General features: G+C 49.8%; 1 protein-coding gene across 8 annotated transcripts in view; it reads left to right on the forward strand.

The window, feature by feature from the left end:
* ANK3 (ankyrin 3) overlaps positions 1–20364 on the forward strand; it is a 2768233-nt gene that overhangs the window by 2350693 nt on the left and 397176 nt on the right. For all 8 annotated transcript variants that reach the window (XM_069611214.1, XM_069611216.1, XM_069611217.1 and 5 more), the window contains one exon: positions 13718–13946. In XM_069611214.1, the coding sequence (XP_069467315.1) occupies positions 13718–13946 (229 nt within the window). The remainder of the gene's footprint in view (positions 1–13717; positions 13947–20364) is intronic.

Consider the following 20364-nt stretch of genomic DNA (forward strand, 5'->3'; position numbering starts at 1 on the left):
GCGCACCGCTATGGGTAATCGGGCAGGCCAGGGAAATTGCTGGTGCAGTTTGTTCGTTGCGACAGGGGTAGCCCCAATATTCCATGTATAACGACAAGATGGCATGGTGGCTAATTTGGTGAATGATGTGAACGGGGTGTTTTATGATTTCTATGAGCAATTATATACTCCAAGGAGTGAGGCCACAACGACAGAGCTAGATAGATATCTGGCAAGGATCCCCACAACGCTATTATCCGTCGAGGTGCAGCATATGTTGGAAGAGCCGATTTAATCTGGCTGAAATTAAGAAGGCCATTCAAGATCTCCCGAGAGGGAAGGGCCGCAGGTCCGATGGACTGGGGGCAGAATTCTACAAGGAATTTATAGACTAGCTTCCACCCCCCGTTTGCTCTCGGTCTGGTCTGAAGCCTTGGAGGCCGGGGTCCTGCCAGAGTCCATGTGTGAAGCAATAATTATTCTATTAATCAGGTTAAACCTCCGGACGACTGTGGGTCGGATCAGCCGCTGTCCTTAATGAACACTGATGCAAAGGTTTTAGCAAAGATTTTGGCAATCAGACTGAATCCATTGATGCCACACATGGTGCATGAGGATCAGGCAGGTTTTATACTGGAAAGATCAATGGCATCCAATATACGACGGATGCATAACATAGCGCAAATACCACAGGACAGTGAACGGGTTGCTGTGTCACTGGACATGCAAAAAGCGTTTGACACGGTGTACTGTCCCTTTCTATTCAGGATGTTGCAGAACTATGGGTTTGGCACTAACATTATTAAATGGGTACGTGTATTGTATACACATCCACATGCCACCAGAGTATACATGAATGGAGTACTGTCACATGTACTGGCATTGGAGGGCGGCACTAGGCAGGGGTGTCCTCTATCGCCCCTGCTGTTTGCCTTAGTAATAGAACCGTTGGCTGACCTCATGCGGACCCGCTATGTCTGCCGGGATTCGCTTCGCTGGCCAGGTGGAACTTATTACATTGTATGCGGATGACATAATGATGTGTATAAGGGACCCTGGGTCACATCTGCAAAAGGTATTGGCTGCAGTACGCGAGTTTGGTACATATTCCGGCTTGCAATTGAACAGTAGCAAGTCAGAGATTTTTCCGCTGACGGACAATACGCAAGAATCTGGCAATATCTTTGGGCTGTGGTGGTCGCGCTCGAACATACAGTATCTCGATGTAGAGATTACACATTCAGCAGGTCTCACTAAATCTCTTAACTCTGATTCCCTCGTAACCAAAGTTAACACCAAGATGGAAAGGTGAAGACCTCCCCCAATCCCGTTGATGGGGTGGGTTGCGTTAATAAAGATGGCCATCCTGCCTAAATTCCTCTCTTTATTTGGCAAAATACCTCTATGGTCAGGCACGCTGTTTTTTAATAAGTAGCCCAAAAGCGCGCCTCATTCGTCTGGAAGGGACAAATTCGAGTCAAATGGCATTGACTCGGCCTGGTGTATGAGCTTGGGGGCCTGTCGCCCCCTGACTTTGAACTATATTACCTAGCGGCGCAGGAGTACTATGCAACATACTGGGTAGATGGGGGTCTGCAGTCTTGGCAAATGAAGCTGGAAAGACAGGGGGTTTTACTGGTATCTCTGATACATTTGGTCATGGGGGAAGCGCATGGACAAACCCACCAGCTGGACCCGGCAACAGCTGCACAGGTGCCCTGGACCAGACTAACGAGGCATTCCAACGGCACAGTGCTATATAACAAGGCTATACCGTTCTGGTGAATAGCTTTTTGGGCCCAACTGTGAATCACTGGCAGCACATTGGCGAGAGGTCTGCATTCTTAACTTGGGCAACTTATTCCATGAGGGGGCCTTTGTCACATGGGGCTTGATTAAGGTATGCATTGGGGGGACACTGCTTCATAGACTCACATACTCGGATCCTCTCCGCCATGGCATCAGTGTGACCCAGGTTCCCACAAGAACCTGCATTCCATACATGCCTCAACTATCTGTTGCTGCCGAACATGGGGGTGAACAGAACTATGTCAGCATTATAGAAGTTAGCGCAGAAATCCTGGGGGATGCAAACAGTAGATATAAGGGGGAAATGGGAAAAAGACCTAGGAGCCACCTTCACAGACTAACACTGGTCACAAATATGCAAGCTTACGAGGTCGGTGTCATTTAACTTTAGGTATGGGCTTATTCATTTCAAGATCTTGAATAGAAAATATTTCTCCCCAGCTGGCCTTAAGAAAATGTACACTTCATCGGAGGGTACATGTCCCAGATGCAATGCCTTGGGTGCTGGAATATTACATATGTTGTGGCCGTGTCAGGCACTGTCGGGATACTGTGAAGCGGAGTGCCATGCCTTGGAGGAGGTTGTAGATCAGTCTCTGTTGTGGGAACCCTCAACGTGTCTATAGGGATACGTCAAGAAGCTGTATCCACTGAAACGGAAATGTGTCAACCTTGGTCTTGTGCTAGCGAAAAGGGCTACATTGATATGCTGGACATGGAAGGAGGCCCCTAAGTATGACGACTGGTTGTATGATGTCCTTTGGGCCAATGATACAGAAGAGACATATGTCAATTTACAGACTCCAGCCCGCAAGACATTTGAGGCGATTTCCGGCAATACTTAGAACGTCAGAATGAAGACGGGGTAGATACTTAAACAATATGGTAGATATATTGTATGACATTTGTAATGCCCATACTGACAAACTATTAATGTATGTGTATGATCTGAATTGTTGTACCCTTGTGCAAAGGAAAAAAAAAGCAAAAAATAAGATGTAGCCTTGAGATAGCATATAGCTCATCCCATTTCTACTACATTTTGGTGAAGCCTATAGTAATATCATTAAACATTCTCTCGCACCTTCCCGGTTCCAAATGGGTACCAAGGGAGAGCCAGCAAGACCCCAGTCCCCACTTAACCAGGTCTATAGAAAAAGGATGGGTTTCCTTTATCCTTCTACTCTAGTCCAGTGAATACAATTGTAAGCAACGAAGCAGCAAAGTGCTAAAGCCTAAACCCACAATGAATCCTAAAATATGGGTTGTTATAAAGTTGATACTCTCGTCGCCACCTCTTAACAGTAGCATGCAGCTTCTTCCAGCAATTACAGGAACAGATGAGCAAGACTTTCATGCATATTTTTCCTTTGCCTGGACCTGTTTTCCAAGTCTTCACATTTAGCGTCAAGGTGCAGCCGTGAAATTCCTCCGTTTTCCGGGACCTTCTGTACATCATCCATTACTTGCCCAACCACATTGACTCTATCGCCCAGAGATGCCACCTCTTCCTTTAATTCAGAAAGATTTTCGGTCACTTCAGACCGTAGTTCAGCATTTTCATGAATCAGTTTGTCTTGCAGTGATTGCAAGCAGGAAATGTGGCCTTTTTAGTAAACGGAACAGGCATGTGATTCTGTGGTTCTGATTGCGTGGTGGCCGCCATGGTTGCTTGTGAAGGACGATGCCAGCAAAAGTGCAGAAATATGTCCTTTCCAAAGACTTAAAACATGGCGTTTCACTCCAATGGTCTCTGCATTCTCTGTCCCTCTTGCCAACTGAAACCCCACTGCCCAAAACACAGCGGGTATGGAGGTAGATTTTATCAGCTTTTGAACTGCTAGTTTCGTCTTATTTCCCGCCTAATTCTATTTACTTAAATCTGGCAAGTCAATCCTCCCATTCGACTTCATGGCAGGGTGATCAAATATAAACATACAATGTCATGGACATTCGGCTCACCATAGTTAGGATTGCCTCCTCGTCACATCTTCTCAGAAAGTGGGTGTAGCCATGGGATGCATCAAGATTTTCCTTCTTCCTCACTGGGACGTATGTTCATTGCATTTGTTCTGTTCCTCTGCCCAAACAATGGGCATCCCCTTATGCTCGGCTCTGGTAGCGTAGAGAACCCATCACACTGTGGCTCCAGTAAATTGGAGCACCCAGTGCAGCCACTTCTCACAGCATCACATATCTTCCATAGCACATATATTCCCAGGATCTGGGTATTCCTCCCATCTGCATTGCGATGGTAGGCTGCAGCCCAGAGCCATACTGCCCTCAGCCACCGCTGAGAGCCACGCAGAATTCTTCCACCACGCTGATGCACTCACTCTCGCCATACTGCTGCCTCTGCACGGTTCGTCTCTGTGCCACCCAAGATCGTTCAAAGGCCATGGATCTCAAACCCCTGAGTCTGCGGTGGTTGGATCATTCCCAGGGAGTCTCTATCAGTCTGATGGGTCACATTAAAGCTGCTGCTGATCGACGCTTCATATGACCCCGTCCTCTCCATCTGCCATCTTGGCTCCACCATGAACTCTTTTGAAACATGTGTGTGCGCTCTGTCTTCGGGGATGTTTGTGTCACTTGTGTTGTGTAAGGTTGCAGAAGTATGCTTTGGAAAAAATTGTGACATGTTTTGGGATGTAGACTTTTATTAATAAAAAGAGGGTTGGAAAAATGCCTCTCTACCCCTAAAGCTAAGACAGGTTTCCCTACCTCAAAGGAAACTAGTGACATTTTCAGGAAGTGCGAAATTTAAAAGTCTGTTATAGTCGTTTCCCAAAATCTACTTCTGTCCCTAACACTAATATTCTAAGACAACTGTGCAAGGGTGATCTCTTCTCAAAGTAAAAAGGATTCTTTGTGTTAGAAGGTCTCGGTTTCACTGGTTAGAAAGTGATGCAATATAATGTTCCAAAATACAAGATTCCAATGCTAGGATTGTGCTCCTTTCCCCTAGATTTCTTCTTGTCTTTAAGTCACACTGGATAATTCATGAGGAACTGTTTCTTGACTTCACAGTTTTTATCCTATCAGCTTGGCGGGTTTCGCTACCAATCGTAGGAATCCTTTTGTCAGTTTTTGGTTTCTTGACCCTCTTATTCTCAACCTCTCATGTGGATTTGAGTCCCAGACTTGCAATACTTTACACGGCTCGGTCCACTCATCTGCCAAGCAAGTGTTCTCTCATGGGCTACCTCTCTTTCACTCACAGGGTCCCAGACCCTATTCGCTGTAAAACTTACGTTCTCCAGCATGGGGTCTGGCATGGATTCACATGCTCATGAATATTCCCCGTCGTCAGGCTGGGAATCCTCGGTAAAGAAAAAACCAGTATCAGTTTCGTTTCTGATCTGTCTTTCGTAGTAATAACCAATCACTGGTCTCTGCGTCATACTGACCACAGCCAATGACTGCCCTCTACCTAAGCACCGCCTCTGGCAGCCATCTTCAGATTTTTACCGCACGTTCATGTGTTGGGATCCTCGTGCTATTGCTCTCGAGCGTTAGTGCTATTTTTCGCGCTTTTTCACAAAAAACTTCGATTCTTTCGGTCAAAAGAGCCTCAAGCTCCACCGATCCTACATCCGATCAACGGGGACCCGTGTGGGATTCATCTGTGCCCCTCAAGGGTGAAGATTTCGTCGAGCTACACTTCGGAGGACTCCAGAAGCTTCTCAGGCCCGGTCTCGGAGATGGCCCAGGAGAAGGGAAGCTCGACGCCCGGAAAGCTGTTCAGGGTCTGCCCTGGATGCCAGCTGCAGAACGTCTTTAAGGAGGACGAACACTCTTTCTGCCTTTACTGCCTTCATGAGGACAAGACGCACGTGGAGAAGGACTGTGCGTTTTGCGGCAACATGTCGGAACGGACCATGAAGGACCGCCATCAACGTCTCGCCAACTGGCTGGAGGGTAAGAGCCCGTCTGGCGAGAAGAAGAAGAAATCCGAGCGGTCTTCTAAGACCTTTGAGGGCGCCCCGGCGACGGGGGCCCAACATAAGGCCAAGCACCGCGAGTCCGCTGGCACCGGGAGCGCCGAACGGTCGGGCTCTACGGGCGCCAGGCAGGGCGCACCCTCCCCGGCACCATCAACCACGAGCCAACGCTCTGGGTCGGGTAAGAGGAAGGCCGAGCACCCGGCGAAGCTCCTGGAGAGGCCCCGGTCGAGCTCTAAGGCAGAGGAGGAGCGTGGCAGTGCCCCCTCCCTCAAGGATAAGGCGGTGAGCGCACCTAAGGTGGTGAAGGCCTTGATCCATCCGACCAAGCCCTCTATCGAAACGGTCGCGGCGGCCCTGGCTCAGCCTGTGGTGGCTGCACCAGTGGTGGCGACCTCAGGGCCCAGAATCTCCCTGCCTCCTCGGAGGGAGTCTTCTTTTGTGCCCATCGATAGGACCCCCGTGAAACCCTCCGTGGGGAAGAAGAAGGGGGGGCAGGGCGTCGTCGTAGATTCGGCCTCAACCTCAGAAGAGGAGCTGATCGAGGTCTTAAGCCACGGCCTAGGCGTGGAAGAAGGCCAGCCCGTCGGAATGGACCCCGACGCAGGTGACGACGACGACATCGTCGAGGATACCGACGGGGCCCCTGCTCGCCCGTTGGACTCCCCTCTGCCAGCGCCGCAAGACAACTCGGCGGCCATTTTGTTGGCCATACAGTCCTTATGCTCCGAGATAAGGACGAGGCTACCGTTACCGACGGAGGAACCTCTCCCGTCGGGGGATCCAGAACCGGGACCTTCTGGTGTTCCCCCTACCAAGAAAAGAAGGATCCATCCACCACCTCCTTTTCAACCGTCGCGCCCCGTCCAGCCCTCCTCCCCGTCCACCCGAGGGGATGATACGGGGACTGACACGGCAGCGACGGGTACGGACGACGAGGCATACGACGAGGATTTTCCGTCGTCGCCTCCCACCAGGGCTTCTCCGCCCGACGAGATCGGATCTTTCCACTCCATGATCTCCAGGGCTTCCGAGCTTTTCCAACTCTGCCCTGAGGAGAAGAAAAAGGAAGGCTTCCTTTATCAGCGGCGCGAGGCCAAGAGGAAGACGGTCCTCGCAGTGCCTCTGTTGGACGACATTTGGGATGAGGGCCTTTCCCTCCTCAAGAACCCTTCCACGACGCCAGCTAGAAGAGACTGGTACGAGAAGAAGTACCGGGTCCCGGACACGGCCCCCCTATGCCTCCGGGCGCAACCTACCCCGGATTCCGTCGTCTCCGCGGCAGCCAGGAAGAAAGCGGGGGGGGGCCCCACATCGACTTCCCCGCCGGACGGCGAGGGAAAGAAATTGGATGCTATGGGACGTAGAGTCATCTCGTCGGCAGCGACGACGATTAAAGCGGCCAACGCCTTGGCTATCGTGGCCCGCTACGACAGGGAGCTCTGGTACAAGATAGCTCCCCTGCTGGATTTTCTGCCGGACGACAAGAGGGCGGAGGCCCTGGAGATCCTGCAGGAAGGTGAGGTGGCCTCGGACCACGCCATCACCGTGGCGACGGACATCGCCGACACTGGGTTCCGCCAGCTGGGCAACGGCGTTTGCCTTCGACGTCGTGGATGGCTCAAAGCTACGGACTTCCGGCAGGACGTCCAGACCAGAGTCCTGGACATGCCCTTCGACGGGAACAACCTGTTTGGGAAGACAGTGGACGATTCCCTTCAGGCCATCAAGGCGGATACTGAGACGGCCCGGGCCCTTGGAGTCCTGCAGCAACGACGGACGCCCTTTCGGAGCGGCGGAGGCAAGGGCGCCTCCAAAGGTTCCGGCGGCGGTTTCGCTTCCTACCGTCAAGCGGCCCGCTCGTCGTCGCAAGAGGCCTACAGAGGACGAGGCAAGTCTAGCGGACCCCGCCGTCGTCGCCAAGGAGGTCAAGGCGGCAAGGCCGCGTCCAAGCAGGATTGAACCGGCCGTGGGGTCGGGCCCCCACCGAAGCACCCCGGTGGGAGGCCGGCTGGCGGGCTTCGTCAGCGTGTGGGAGTCCATCTCCACCGACCGTTGGGTGCTGGACGCCCTGGCCCGGGGCCACGCGCTCGAGTTTCAAAGAAGGTGCCCGCGCGTCCCCCCCGTGGCCAGGAAAGAACTTCACGTCCCTCAACTTCTCCTGGAGGTAAAGGCGATGCTCAGAAAGGGCGCCATCGAACTCGTCCCAAAGAGGCTTCGGGGCTCCGGAGTCTACTCGAGATACTTCCTCGTGAAGAAGAAGACAGGAGGATGGCGCCCCATCCTAGACCTGCGGCGTCTGAACAAGTTCATCAAGGCGCAGAAGTTCCGGATGGTCACCCTCCAGCACGTCCTGGGTCCGCTGGAGGAAGGAGACTTCCTATCGTCGTTGGATTTTGAGGATGCCTACTTCCACATTCCCATCCTAAAGGGGCACCGAAAATTCCTCAGGTTCGTGGTCCAAGGGCGTCATTACCAGTTCAAAGCCCTTCCCTTCGGACTACGGTCGGCACCCAGGGTATTCACCAAGTGCCTCGCACCGGTGGCGGCGCAGCTGCGCCGCGAGGGGATTCACGTCTACCCCTACCTGGACGACTGGCTCATCCGCGCCAAGACGAGGGAGCTCGCCGTGGTCCACACGGCAAGGACCGTCCAACTCCTCACGGACCTGGGATTCGCCGTGAACTACGCCAAATCCCACCTGGTGCCCGCGCAAGTCGCACTGTTTCTGGGAGCGAGGCTCGACACAGTGTCCCTTCTGGCCTCCCCGTCGGAGGAGAGGACCAGGACCATCTTGGGCAAGGTGCAACGGATGTTGGTGGCCGACGCGGCCAAAGTGAGGTCCATCAAGTCCCTCCTCGGGATGATGTCTTCCTGCATCTACCTCATTCCCATGTGCAGGCTCCGGATGCGCCCGTTGCAAGAATTCCTGGATGCGCGCTGGATCCAGACGACGGGCAGCTTCGAGGAAAGGATCAAGCTCGACGAGAGCTTCCGACGAGCGATACGGTGGTGGGGCACCCGCGCGCATCTGACGGCGGGCATGGACTTTCAGACCCCAGCCCACCAGGAGACTGTGACCACGGATGCCTCCCTGGAAGGGTGGGGAGCGCACACCGAAAATCTGCACGCAAGGGGACTCTGGCTCCCGACGGAGAAGTCCCTGCATATCAACGTCCTGGAGCTCCGTGCAGTGTTTTGGGCCCTCAGGTCCTTCCTTCCGTCCCTCAAGGGCAAGGTGGTGAGGATCTTCACCGACAACACCACCACCATGTTTTACATCAGGAAACAGGGCGGAACCAGGTCCCCAGCGCTGTCCAAGGAGGCGCAGGACCTGTGGCATTGGGCCGTCGCCCAAGGGATTTTTCTGGTGCCGTTTCATCTGGCAGGGATAAAAAACACCATCGCCGACTCACTCAGCAGGGAGCTGCGCTCGTGCCACGAGTGGGAACTACGGCAGGATCTGGTGGATCGCCTCTTCCGACGGTGGGGCACACCCCAGATCGACCTGTTCGTGACGGCGACGAACACCAAGTGCCGGAGGTTCGCCAGCAGGTTTCCCCAGACGAGGAGCATGGGCGATGCTTTCTCGTTCCCCTGGGAGGGCCTGTTCCTCTACGCGTTCCCTCCCTTGCCTCTGCTAATCCGGCTCGTCAACCAGCTCAAGAGGTCACGGTGCAGGATGATCCTCGTCGCACCTGCGTGGCCGAGGCAGATATGGTTCCCGGACTTGCTGGACTTGTCAGCGTCCCCGCCGATCAAGCTGCCGGCGGACGCGGATCTACTCTCCAGGGAAGGAGGCGCCATCCTCCACCACGACCCGAAGTCGCTGAGCTTGCAGGCCTGGCTCCTGCAGCGCTAGAGTTTGGAGGATACGACATACCGGCCGATTGCAGAGAGGTTCTTGCAAAGGCCAGGGCGTCCTCGACTCTTAAATGCTACGGACACAAATGGAAGAGGTTCTCGGTCTGGTGCCACGCACAGAAGATTAACCCTCTACGGATTACGGCTCCCCAAATACTGCCGTACCTGCTGACGCTGGCCAAAGCTGGTCTGGCACACGCGTCCATCAAGATTCATCTTGCTGCGATCTCCCGATACACCAGAACCACGGGGCGGACGTCCTTGTGGTCTCATCGTCTGGTGAAGGAGTTCATGAAGGGACTGTTCAGATCGTTCCCGCCGGTGAAGGCTCCGGCCCCGGCGTGGGAGCTCAACGTGGTGCTGACCAAGCTCATGGGACCTCCGTTCGAGCCTCTGCACTCGGCCCCGTTGAAGTTTCTATCGTGGAAAACAGCTTTTCTTGTGGCCATCACCTCCGCACGACGAGTGGGAGAGATCCAGGCCCTTTCCTGCAAGGCCCCGTACTTGACTTTCCACGACACGAGGGTAGTGCTCAGGACGCACCCCTCCTTCATGCCCAAGGTACCGTCGGACTTCCATCTCAACGAACCCTTGGTGTTACCTGTGTTCTTCCCGTCGCCTTCGTCGCCGGCTGAGAGGACTTTGCACTCGCTGGATGTAGCTAGAGCGCTGAAGTTCTACGTGGACCGCACGAAGGGTTTTCGGAAGACGTCACAACTCTTTGTGAACTTTGGACCTGTCAATCAGGGGAAGGCTCTCTCGAAGGCTTCCATCTCCAGATGGCTCTCCGGCTGTATCATGTGCTGTCACCGGTTGGCAAACCGACCGCTGCCTGGCCGTCCGAGAGCCCATTCCACCAGAGCGATCGCAGCTACCACGGCGTTCCTATCTGGTGTGCCCCTGCTGGACATATGCAGGGCTGCTACGTGGAGGTCGACGCACACCTTCACGAAATTCTACTGCGTCGACCGGGATTCCAGGGAGGAGTCCAGGGTCGGCCAAGCAGTGCTGCGCAACCTGTTCGCCTGAGGTGAGCCTGGTGAGGAGGTAAGATGCTTAATGTTGAGTTGATGTGATGCTTAATGTTGAGCCTTTGCCACCTCCCGTGGTTGTGCATGTGTGTACTGCTATGTATTCTTTATTCATGAGCATGTGAATCCATGCCAGACCCCATGCTGGAGAAGGAACAAGTTACTTACCTGTAACTGTTGTTCTCCAGCATGGGTCTGGCATGGATTCACATGCAAACCCTCCCGCCTACCCCTCTGCGGCTCTTCACTTGGTCATACTGCCACTTCACGTGCTTCCAAATCTGAAGATGGCTGCCAGAGGCGGTGCTTAGGTAGAGGGCAGTCATTGGCTGTGGTCAGTATGACGCAGAGACCAGTGATTGGTTATTACTACGAAAGACAGATCAGAAACGAAACTGATACTGGTTTTTTCTTTACCGAGGATTCCCAGCCTGACGACGGGGAATATTCATGAGCATGTGAATCCATGCCAGACCCATGCTGGAGAACAACAGTTACAGGTAAGTAACTTGTTCCTTTCTCACATGGGTGAGTGTCCCAGACTCGCACTGTTGCTTTGTATCTGCTTGGTTCACTTTCATGGCAAGTATACAACTCTCTCTTGTTTTCTTCAGGATCCCAGGCCCTCTCTTCCATGAGATCCCAGACCCCTCTCTTTCAACTTCCTGTTTGCTTCCTTCTGGGAGGTACCAAGCGTTCCAAGGCAGCTGTGTCCCTTCTGGAGGCTCCAGTAGTGTTCGGGCATCTGGTGGGGTCTGCAACGGCTCTGTAGTTTGATGCCTTTTCCTGGCTGCGCATTTTGTCTCTTCCACTCTTCGCCAGGTCCCGGGAGGCAGAGAGAATTCACCCAGCAGCAGCCTGGGTAGTCCTCTTGTGATGGACCACACTCGGGTTCTCTTTCCTCTGGCCAAGGCTAACCTTGCGGCCCACATCGGCTGCTCCAGTGCACAGCACCTGCTGTTCCTCTTCAGAGGACAGCTCGCTCTCTCGCTCTCGCTCTCTCTCTCTCTCTCTCTTTCTCTTTCTCTCTCTCTCTCTCTCTCTCTCTCTCTCTCTCTCTCTCTCTCTCTCTCTCTCTTCTCAACTGCACCTGAGTTTGAGCTTGAGCTGCTTTCAAACTCCCACGTGGGATTGATCTACTGCTTTGGGCCATAACTGGCATTAGGAAGCTAGACCGCTCACTCTGTTTCTCGCAAGTTATCCTTGGACTACCGGCCATCTCCTTCGTCACAGTATCCTTCTTAAAGCTATATGCATGATACCTTGTGCCTTCTAGTTTTTCAGTGTTGTCATGTAGATTAGGTCGACTGATTTGGCAACTAAATATATTGGTTCTATCCAGGTGGAGGGAGGGAGGGCGGGAGGATTTAGAGTTGGAGAATGGGCTGTATATATTAAAGCGGGGTGATACTGCGTTCTCTGGTGATGGTTGTCCCCAATCCCATAGGGGGATTCCTTCCCCATGTGATCCTCTCTCGGTGCTCCACCCCCAGGGGAACTATTGTACTGTGGATGCACCACTCTGGCCCCCTAGGAAAGGTCTCCCCCCAGGTGAGATGGGACGACATCCTCAGATTCTTCCCAGTTGGGATACACAAGAAGGTCTTTTGATTATGGGTAGATGTCTTGATATTTGGATGGCTTACTGTGTATGGGTTGGGGTGGTGCAGGCAAAGTGTAATATTTGCAGTTGTGAGTTGTCTGAGCTTTGGATCTGCATGCTTGCATCTTTTTTGATGCAATCTTAAATAGCACAATGAATGATGTTCTGAGATTCAGCTTGCAGTAGTTTTAGATAAGTAATAATGTATTTGTTTTATATAAACTGCCTTTTTAGATTAGCATTTAAACAAAAACCTGAAAAAAGTTTCCCCTTGTTAGTTCTTGAATGGTGGTGTGTATTGGAGAGTTCATTATTTGTTTTTAAAGTTGAGGGAATTTGTCTCAAGGAGATGTTTAACATCAAATGAATACCCATCTTTTCTGACATGTCTCGTGCTGACCCCAACACAATGAAGACCCCGAGTGTTGCCAATTATATTTCTGCCATGAAAGGGTTTGTCTCGTCGGGGACAAAGTTTTGTATTCATAAACGTGAGCCAAAAAACAATAATTGACTATATTAAACCCCCACAAGATTTTGTTTATCTACCTCTGCTCACATTTAGGGGAATATTATAGAGTAATTGCACATGCTCAATCGTTGATTGTGCATGCACAATCGTTGATTGTGCATGCACAGTTATGCTTGCACTGCGTTTGTACTAGTGCTAATATATTTGCATATATAAGCAAACCGCCTTTTCGCAGGTGTAGATGTGCCAAAGTAGGCTCCATGGACTTCTAATGTGCCATGTCTTAGCAGAAATGTAACTTCAGGGACTGGGTTGTAAAAGTCTTAAGCTTGCTAGATGCTGCTCGGGACTTTGTGACCCATTAACCAAAATAAATGCTGTTCCAGAGCACACCGGCAGTGCTCAGGAGTGGTGCCGTATTGTTCCAGTGTTGCAGGCCAGCTTTTATGCTTATGCTGTACTCTTGTTAATGATTTCTACAAGGGACCTCCATAGAAGGAGGTACTTTTTAGAAATCATTAACAAGAGTACACCTAAAGGGGATCCGCCACCCCACCTTCATACTCGCATTTATAGCAGCAGTCTGTAACTGCCTGCCTTGGGCATTAACTACCCACCATGATTGTCCCCCTCTCCACCAGTGGCCCCCTTCAAAAGTGTACCCTTGGAGTGCACACCACTCCCTGCTGCTGCATATGCTAAGTGCCTGATTGTGTGCATGCTTTCATTATATCATGCATGAGCATTTGCTGCACAACCCCACCTAAATGAGGGGGGTGCCCCCTAAAAATCCGTGACCATGAAAGATAGAGAATGTTAAGGCATTTTAGGGTTCTTATGTTCATTACTATAATACTCATATGCGCCTCTGCAGGGAAAGCGCACAATCTGCCATTTGCGATGATGTGCATTTTCATGATCAGGTTTCAGATTTTAGCCAATATTTGTAATCGCAATCCATCACACTATGCTCAAAGAGGATTTTTATCTGTTTTCCCTTTTCTCCTAAACACAGGTTTTGGTTGGGGGACTGCCACCAAATTCCAGAAACTGTTGGCCTAGCCACGCAGCTCTACAGGGAGCTAATCTGTGTTCCCTACATGGCCAAGTTTGTTGTGTTTGCCAAAATGAATGATCCTGTGGAAGCCCGCCTCCGCTGTTTCTGCATGACGGATGACAAAGTTGACAAAACATTGGAGCAGCAGGAGAACTTTGAAGAAGTTGCTAGAAGCAAGGATATTGAGGTATATTCTACTCAAGTAAAAATATCAAATTCTTGTCATAGTACATACACTTTTATGTTTCAGTTGTATGCTGGTTATCAGCTGTTCAGTGTTAGTTATTAGAGAGAGGAAATGTGGCACCAGTTATTGCACATAAACGTTGTGTGACTTTGCTTTACGTAGTTATTACATTTCACTGACTGATGTTTCAACTTTTTTTCACAAGCAATAACACACATGATGCACATTTTCTTCCTGGTGTGCATCTATTTGTAAGATTCTGGTTCTCTCTGTGCAGGAGTCATGCATTGTGGTTTCACTCACCAGCGTTGCAAGCACTGATTATATCCCATTCTACATGGTTTATTAGATTATCTTCAGCACAATGTGCGCACAGCTTATGAGGAATACTGTATACCTTGCTCTGGTTCTCACTAATAATGCTGTCCATGCATTACTGCAGTGTTGCTTGGATGGCAGATGGAGAAAAAATCAATTGCTTTTATGCATTGTAGTCCTTGTGCTTCTTGCATTGTCCGGACATAGAAATGAAATGGAGAAGAGAGTGGGACATTCCTATTCTGGTGATACCTATTCTGGGTGTTGAGGTGTGGACATGTTACCTGTTATGGGAAAGAAGAGATGTGACGTAGTGGTTATGTTACCGCCTTTAAAATTTTAAATCTTGTATTCTCATCGCAGTATCCTCACTTGATCAATATTGTGTGATTCTAGTCAAATCCTTTTATCTCCCTGTGATTAAGTGCCTATATATTTTGTATTAAAGACCCCTGCTATTAAGCAGATTTCCATTTTGGGTGCTGTGAGAAGCCTGATGGTATTCTCCCACCTACTCCCTCTGGATCTTCCATTCAGGTGGCCAGGGAAGGGCCATCGCTTCTGTTGGAGAGAATTCTCATTTCTGTTTCTTCTTTTGCTGGACTTTAGGACTTTTTTTATTTTAACCCTGGAGAGAGTGAGCCCTTTTTCTCACTCTCTCATGTGTTTTGGCCTGATCTGGATTATGTTTTTTGTTTTGGAGTCTGACAAACTCCATAGGCATTTTTTTTTTGTATGGTGACACTTCAGTGCAGTGTCACAGAGAAATCCTTTAGATTTCTCATAAGGTTTAAATACCTTTTCTTGTGTGGACTACTGTACCCAAGAATAGTAAAATGAAATTGACTTTACTTACCTTTTCTCTTTGTAGGTCCAGCACACACCATCTTATGTTAAGTGCTGGGGGCTACTTAGTAGCCCCTTATCCTACCTACTCATGCAACATTTGTTATGTTACCCTCTCTACTTTAGATGGCTGGTGCCAGTGGTTTAATTTTCCTACCATTGTGCTTTTCTACCGCAGGCTGAATCCTCAGCTGCAGCATAGCACCCATGGGTGACCATTTTGTCAAAATGGCCCCGGTCTTCTTCGACATTTTCTGTTTGTGAGATCTTTCTTGGGTTTTACTCTGCGTGCCAAGCCAGCTTTCAGCCCTTTGTTTGTTTTGCCTTTGGCGGGCTTCAGTTCTGAAACCCCCCACTGGCTCCAGTTTGTCTGGAAGGCCAGGAAGTGAGGGAGGTTCCCGAAACTCCCTGTCCTTTGTCTTTAGGAATGCCTGAATGCCCCCATTACGGATTGGCTGGCTGGCTCTCCTTGCAGAACAGCCACCCTTCTGTTTGAGTGACAGCTCAGCTAGGCTGTGCATGAATGGGACAAACCTGCTTAAAAGGTGAGGGTTTTGGGACTGAATACAGTCGACCACTGGGAAGAACAACCCGGCGAAGAAACCGTGAACAAAACTTGCTGCATCCTCCTGGATCGTTGAACTGCCCGGTTAAGCCCTGCTGAAACTCCTTTTTCTGATCGACAAGAGAAGCTCCGGAAGGGATGACTTCTTTCCTTGCGTTAGTGTGACCAACTAACCCCAAGACAAACTCCACTGCACCACCTTCCCCGACTGGCTGTACTACTTTGCTGCTGCAGGGACCGAGTGGAAGGGGTCGAGACATCCGTAGTCAAGTGCAACGTCTGTGATCCGGCTAGAAGCTTGAGGAGTCTCCCCAGGACCCTCCAGAAGCCGGACGACCAGAGCTAGTGTCCCCTCACCAGAGTGCAGTACTCAAGGAGAGAAGGAAGCACAACCCGTGTCCAAGATCCACGGTGGTGCTGTTTACCGAAAAAAAGCCATAGCTGCCGCCGACCTCCAAGTTACTGACGCAGGAGTCCCCAGACATCCTGTCTCTTGTCGCCATTACAGAGGCCCAGGAACCCAGGATCTGCATCACTGCAACCAGACAGAAGCCAGCTTCTTCTAACCAAAGGTACTGTTCTGACTTTGGGTACTTACCTCAGCATCTGTAGCTTGCTCTTCTCAGTTGAGACTTGCAGTAGCTACTTTGCTACAGTGGACTTCAGCTCCACCCTTCACAAGTGTAACAGCTTGTGATCCTACAGTAATTTTTCTTAAACAAACTGTCTAACTTTGTGCAAGACTTTTCCTATCGAAGAAGTGCCTCAGCTCCATAAGACTTTGCTCCGATTGACTTTGGCTGTACTGACTCTCTGCAGACTCTTCTGTTACATTTGACTTGGGTACTTACTATCCCTCATAGGTGATGCATTGTGTTTAAACTAATATTGCTGGGAAAGGTTTTTATCTAGACTTTATTGAAAGATTTAAAGTGCTCACATGCTCTGAGAATCTGTTTAACCCGTTTCCTTCCCTTAACCCTTCCTTTCTACAAACCTCAGAATTTACAAAGTGTACTAGTGATATATAAATGCCATTAATGTCCTAGTTAGTGAAGTCACCTCAGGGTGTAGGAAGCGTGTAAGAAGCATCTCTAAAGAGTATCGACTAGCTTTGTGGTGATTCTGAAAAAGTATTTTAAAGTGTATTTGATTGCTACATGTATTGCCCTTTTTAAAGAATTCTTATTTAAAAACTACTGTTAAATAAATAATTATGTATAACATAAACCTTGAGTGTAAGTGTTACTTGGCTACTTGTATTTGTGGATTTCATTGCTACAATTCTACAGCTCACATTTACCCGTCTTGAGATAAGCCTGGCTGCTCAGTCACACTACCAACTTGTGTAGTACAGGCCTATACCAATAGGTGGGTTACCTAATACCTACCTAATACCAAGAGGACAAGGGTTGTGTAGTCTCCCACAATTCTTGCCCAACAGCTTTTGGATCCCGACCCTGGGAATGGATCACCTGAGTGGAGAGTTACAAAGAATTGGGAGGAGGATACCCAAGGGTGAGACATGGCATTTCCCCAGTCCCACTAATAGCCCAACCTACTCTCCCTCAGCCTTCATGGGATATTTTCAATCTCGCCCCATCTCCCCCTCCCCATTTCCAGCAAATACTGAGACAAGGAGGAGGCAACTAAGAGCAGTAAAGATAACCCATTGAAACAACATGGGAAAAGTAAGGGCAACTCACCATAGAAGGAAATCAAATGGTCCCACTAATAGTCAGCCAGGGTCAGGCATTTAATAATGACCACTTATACCTGACTCCACTTGACTACTTTTTTCACTATAAAATGTGTGGTTTTACACAAGGAAATGAGCGAGCTAGAGATGCTGTCAAGACCTGAGAAGCTAGCGAGTGCAGAGCAGCAGGGAAAACAACCTGGAGAGGCATGATGTGCCGAGACGCTGGCCCAATGTTTGAAAGGGGCTGCAGCATGACGAGGGAGCCGTGCCTCCAAGGAGCCGGAGGAAGGCAACCTGTATCCTGCTGGTGGCATTTTGGAAAGTGCTTGTTCCCTTGCGACTTGTGCTGGTACCAAGGATCTCTGAGGGGCAGGTGGTGAGACCCTGACCTCAACCCAGTTAATCCAGTTGTACCGCTTGTCAACGTGACGCTGCCCGGTGAGAGAGAGAAACTCTGGAGCGTGCATTTCACTGAAGCGTAGTGGGAGTCAGACAGTTTTAAAGCGGCATAGAGCAGAAAGGTTTGAAAGTGTGCGATGGAGAGAAAGTGTCAGAAATGAGCTGGAGAAAAGAAACAGGAGAAAAGAAATAGAAGAAAAGTTGCCCTAGCAGGACAGAAGAGGAGGAAAGTGAAAGGAAAGGCATATGAAGAGTAAAGCGTGTACAATGTAGAGAAATACAAAACATACACAGTAGAAGGACAGTGTGTTAGGCCTGCTGGAGATCACACAAGCATAGTGCAAGAGTGCATGAGAAAGCAAAAACATGTGAGGTGCGCAAGAGGCACGATAAGAAGGAAAAGGAAGGTGCAAGAAGGCACAGTGAAACAAGTGCAAGAGTGCACAGTGAAGTGAAGGGAACAGAAAAGGAAAGGAAGCCAAAAAAGAAGGGCTGCAGGAAGCACCTGAAGGTGAAAGATCTAAAAAAGAGTAAGAAATACAGAGAGGGGTTGCAGATCAGAGTGGACATGACTAGGAGGAGCAAAGAGTCCTTGAAAGTGTCTAATTTTACCCCGCGAGTGTAGTGTGTGAGACAGACTGTGTTCAAAAGGATCATCCTGACAAGTTGAACTGTGTCCAAAGCTGAAAGGGGTCTGAGCTTGGGGAAGGGAACCATGAGGGGCCAAACCAATTTGGAGACTTATTATTTTTGTGGTGTTGAAAGGCAAAGGATTTGAAACTTGGGCAAGGGAACCCTGAGAAGCTTCAAAAGGGACTGTCATATTTCTTTTGTGGTGTTTGGAACTTGAACAAGTTGAAACTTGGGGAAGGGAACCCCAAGGAATTCAAAGACATTGAAGGTATTTGAAACCACTACAAGATCTCTGTGGAGAATCTCTTATGAACCGCCCTTTGTGATTGAACTCCTTTTTGTGACATTGACCAAACTACACCTGGTGAGAAGACCACCTGAAACCATCCTTGGTTTCCATTTGTCTGTTGAACCACTATTTTCATTTTAAAAGACTTCCTATCACTTTTTTGTAAACAGCGAGGGCACGCATAGGTTTAGACACAGACAGAATTATATTTTGGACTGTTAGACATCAACGGTCTTTAGAAACATCAGTTATGAGAACCATCCCTTTAGAGTTAGGGCCAGTCAGGCATTACACCAACCCAGGAACCTTAGTAAGTAAAGGTTTTAAAACAAACACCTTTGAGTCTGTCTCTCTTGGTACCATGCCTGTCTCAGAGTGCACACGGGGGTCGGGTGCCTCCACAAGATAGCACATGATAGGGCCGGGAGGTTTGGGGTGGATCGACTGGTCAGCCCCACTTAGTCATCATCTTAGGACAGTGACTGTCACATGGCACCAACGTTTTTTAGGTTCGCTTTAATGAGCACAGCTCCTACACCTGGGACACAGAGACCATATTGGATAGGGTGAATAAGGTTCTCCCCAACCCCAATGCACAGTGCTTTTGCTTCCACTGACTGGAAAATGGGACTCTTGCTACTGGCCCATAGAGGTAAGCAAGGAATGGTTGTTCTGCTGCCCCAGCAGCTCTAGCTAAACATAGGACCCACATCAAAACTGTAAACCACCCTAAAAGGGGGGGAGGTGGGGCACCGGCCAATTTGTACCAGCCGCTTGAAGAGAGACACCCGAGTTCCCTTATCCCAGAGAGAGGCTCTATACCATCCCTCCGGGACAGTCAATCTCTGTCCCATCTAACACACCTGACTCCAAGTTCAATATAGAGAGACTGGAAGCCAGGCTAAAGCCCTATACAATTCCCACAAGCGCAGTCTGGCAAGAACGAGCTTAGAGTAGGAGCTGGAGACCAGAGAGTGGGGATGGGAGCTATTGTGGAGAAAACTGGAAGAAAGAGCAGGATGACCTGTAGTGCTGTAGTGGGAGCAGATCCCAGAAGACTGGAGGCGAGATCAGAAGGCTGAGCTACCCTGGAGGCTGGGCTAGAGGCACAAAACTGATCATCAAACTGAGGATCCAAGATAACTAAAGCTGTGTTGGCAAGCCACAAAGTGGGGGCCAGAGATGTTCAGAAAAGCAAGAGACAATTGTGAATTTGAGAAGAATATTATGGATGGGGTCGCTACCCAAAAGGGTAAAGGAGGAGTTGGAACGAGAGCTAGCGATGCTCAAAGGGTTGAGAAATGAGAGAGAGATGGGGAAAGAGGAAACAGAGTACTGAAAATAGTACCAGAAGGAGCAAAGAAGATAAAAAAGAGAGTTATGTTTCAAGAAAAGCTAATGCTGATCAGTGCCGGTTACAGAAGGAGAGAGCATTGGGAAAGAGAGTCTCTCATTATTGCTCATCATGGTATGGGGGTGGGCGTGGCAGCTAATTAGGTTGCTCGTACCACAGACTGAATCTCATAATTTAAGCGTGTATTTTGAGCAAGCTCACAGCTGCTTGCCCCCACCCGCCGTCTTCCGCTTCTTTCCCCACTTACCTGTTGATTGCAGTACCATTGCACCGCTCTATTCCTCACAATAAAACGGGCCGCCATGAAAATGG

The sequence above is a fragment of the Ambystoma mexicanum genome, chromosome 8, assembly GCF_040938575.1.
Source record: "Ambystoma mexicanum isolate Mex_15411 chromosome 8, UKY_AmexF1_1, whole genome shotgun sequence".
Taxonomy (NCBI): Eukaryota; Metazoa; Chordata; class Amphibia; order Caudata; family Ambystomatidae; genus Ambystoma; species Ambystoma mexicanum.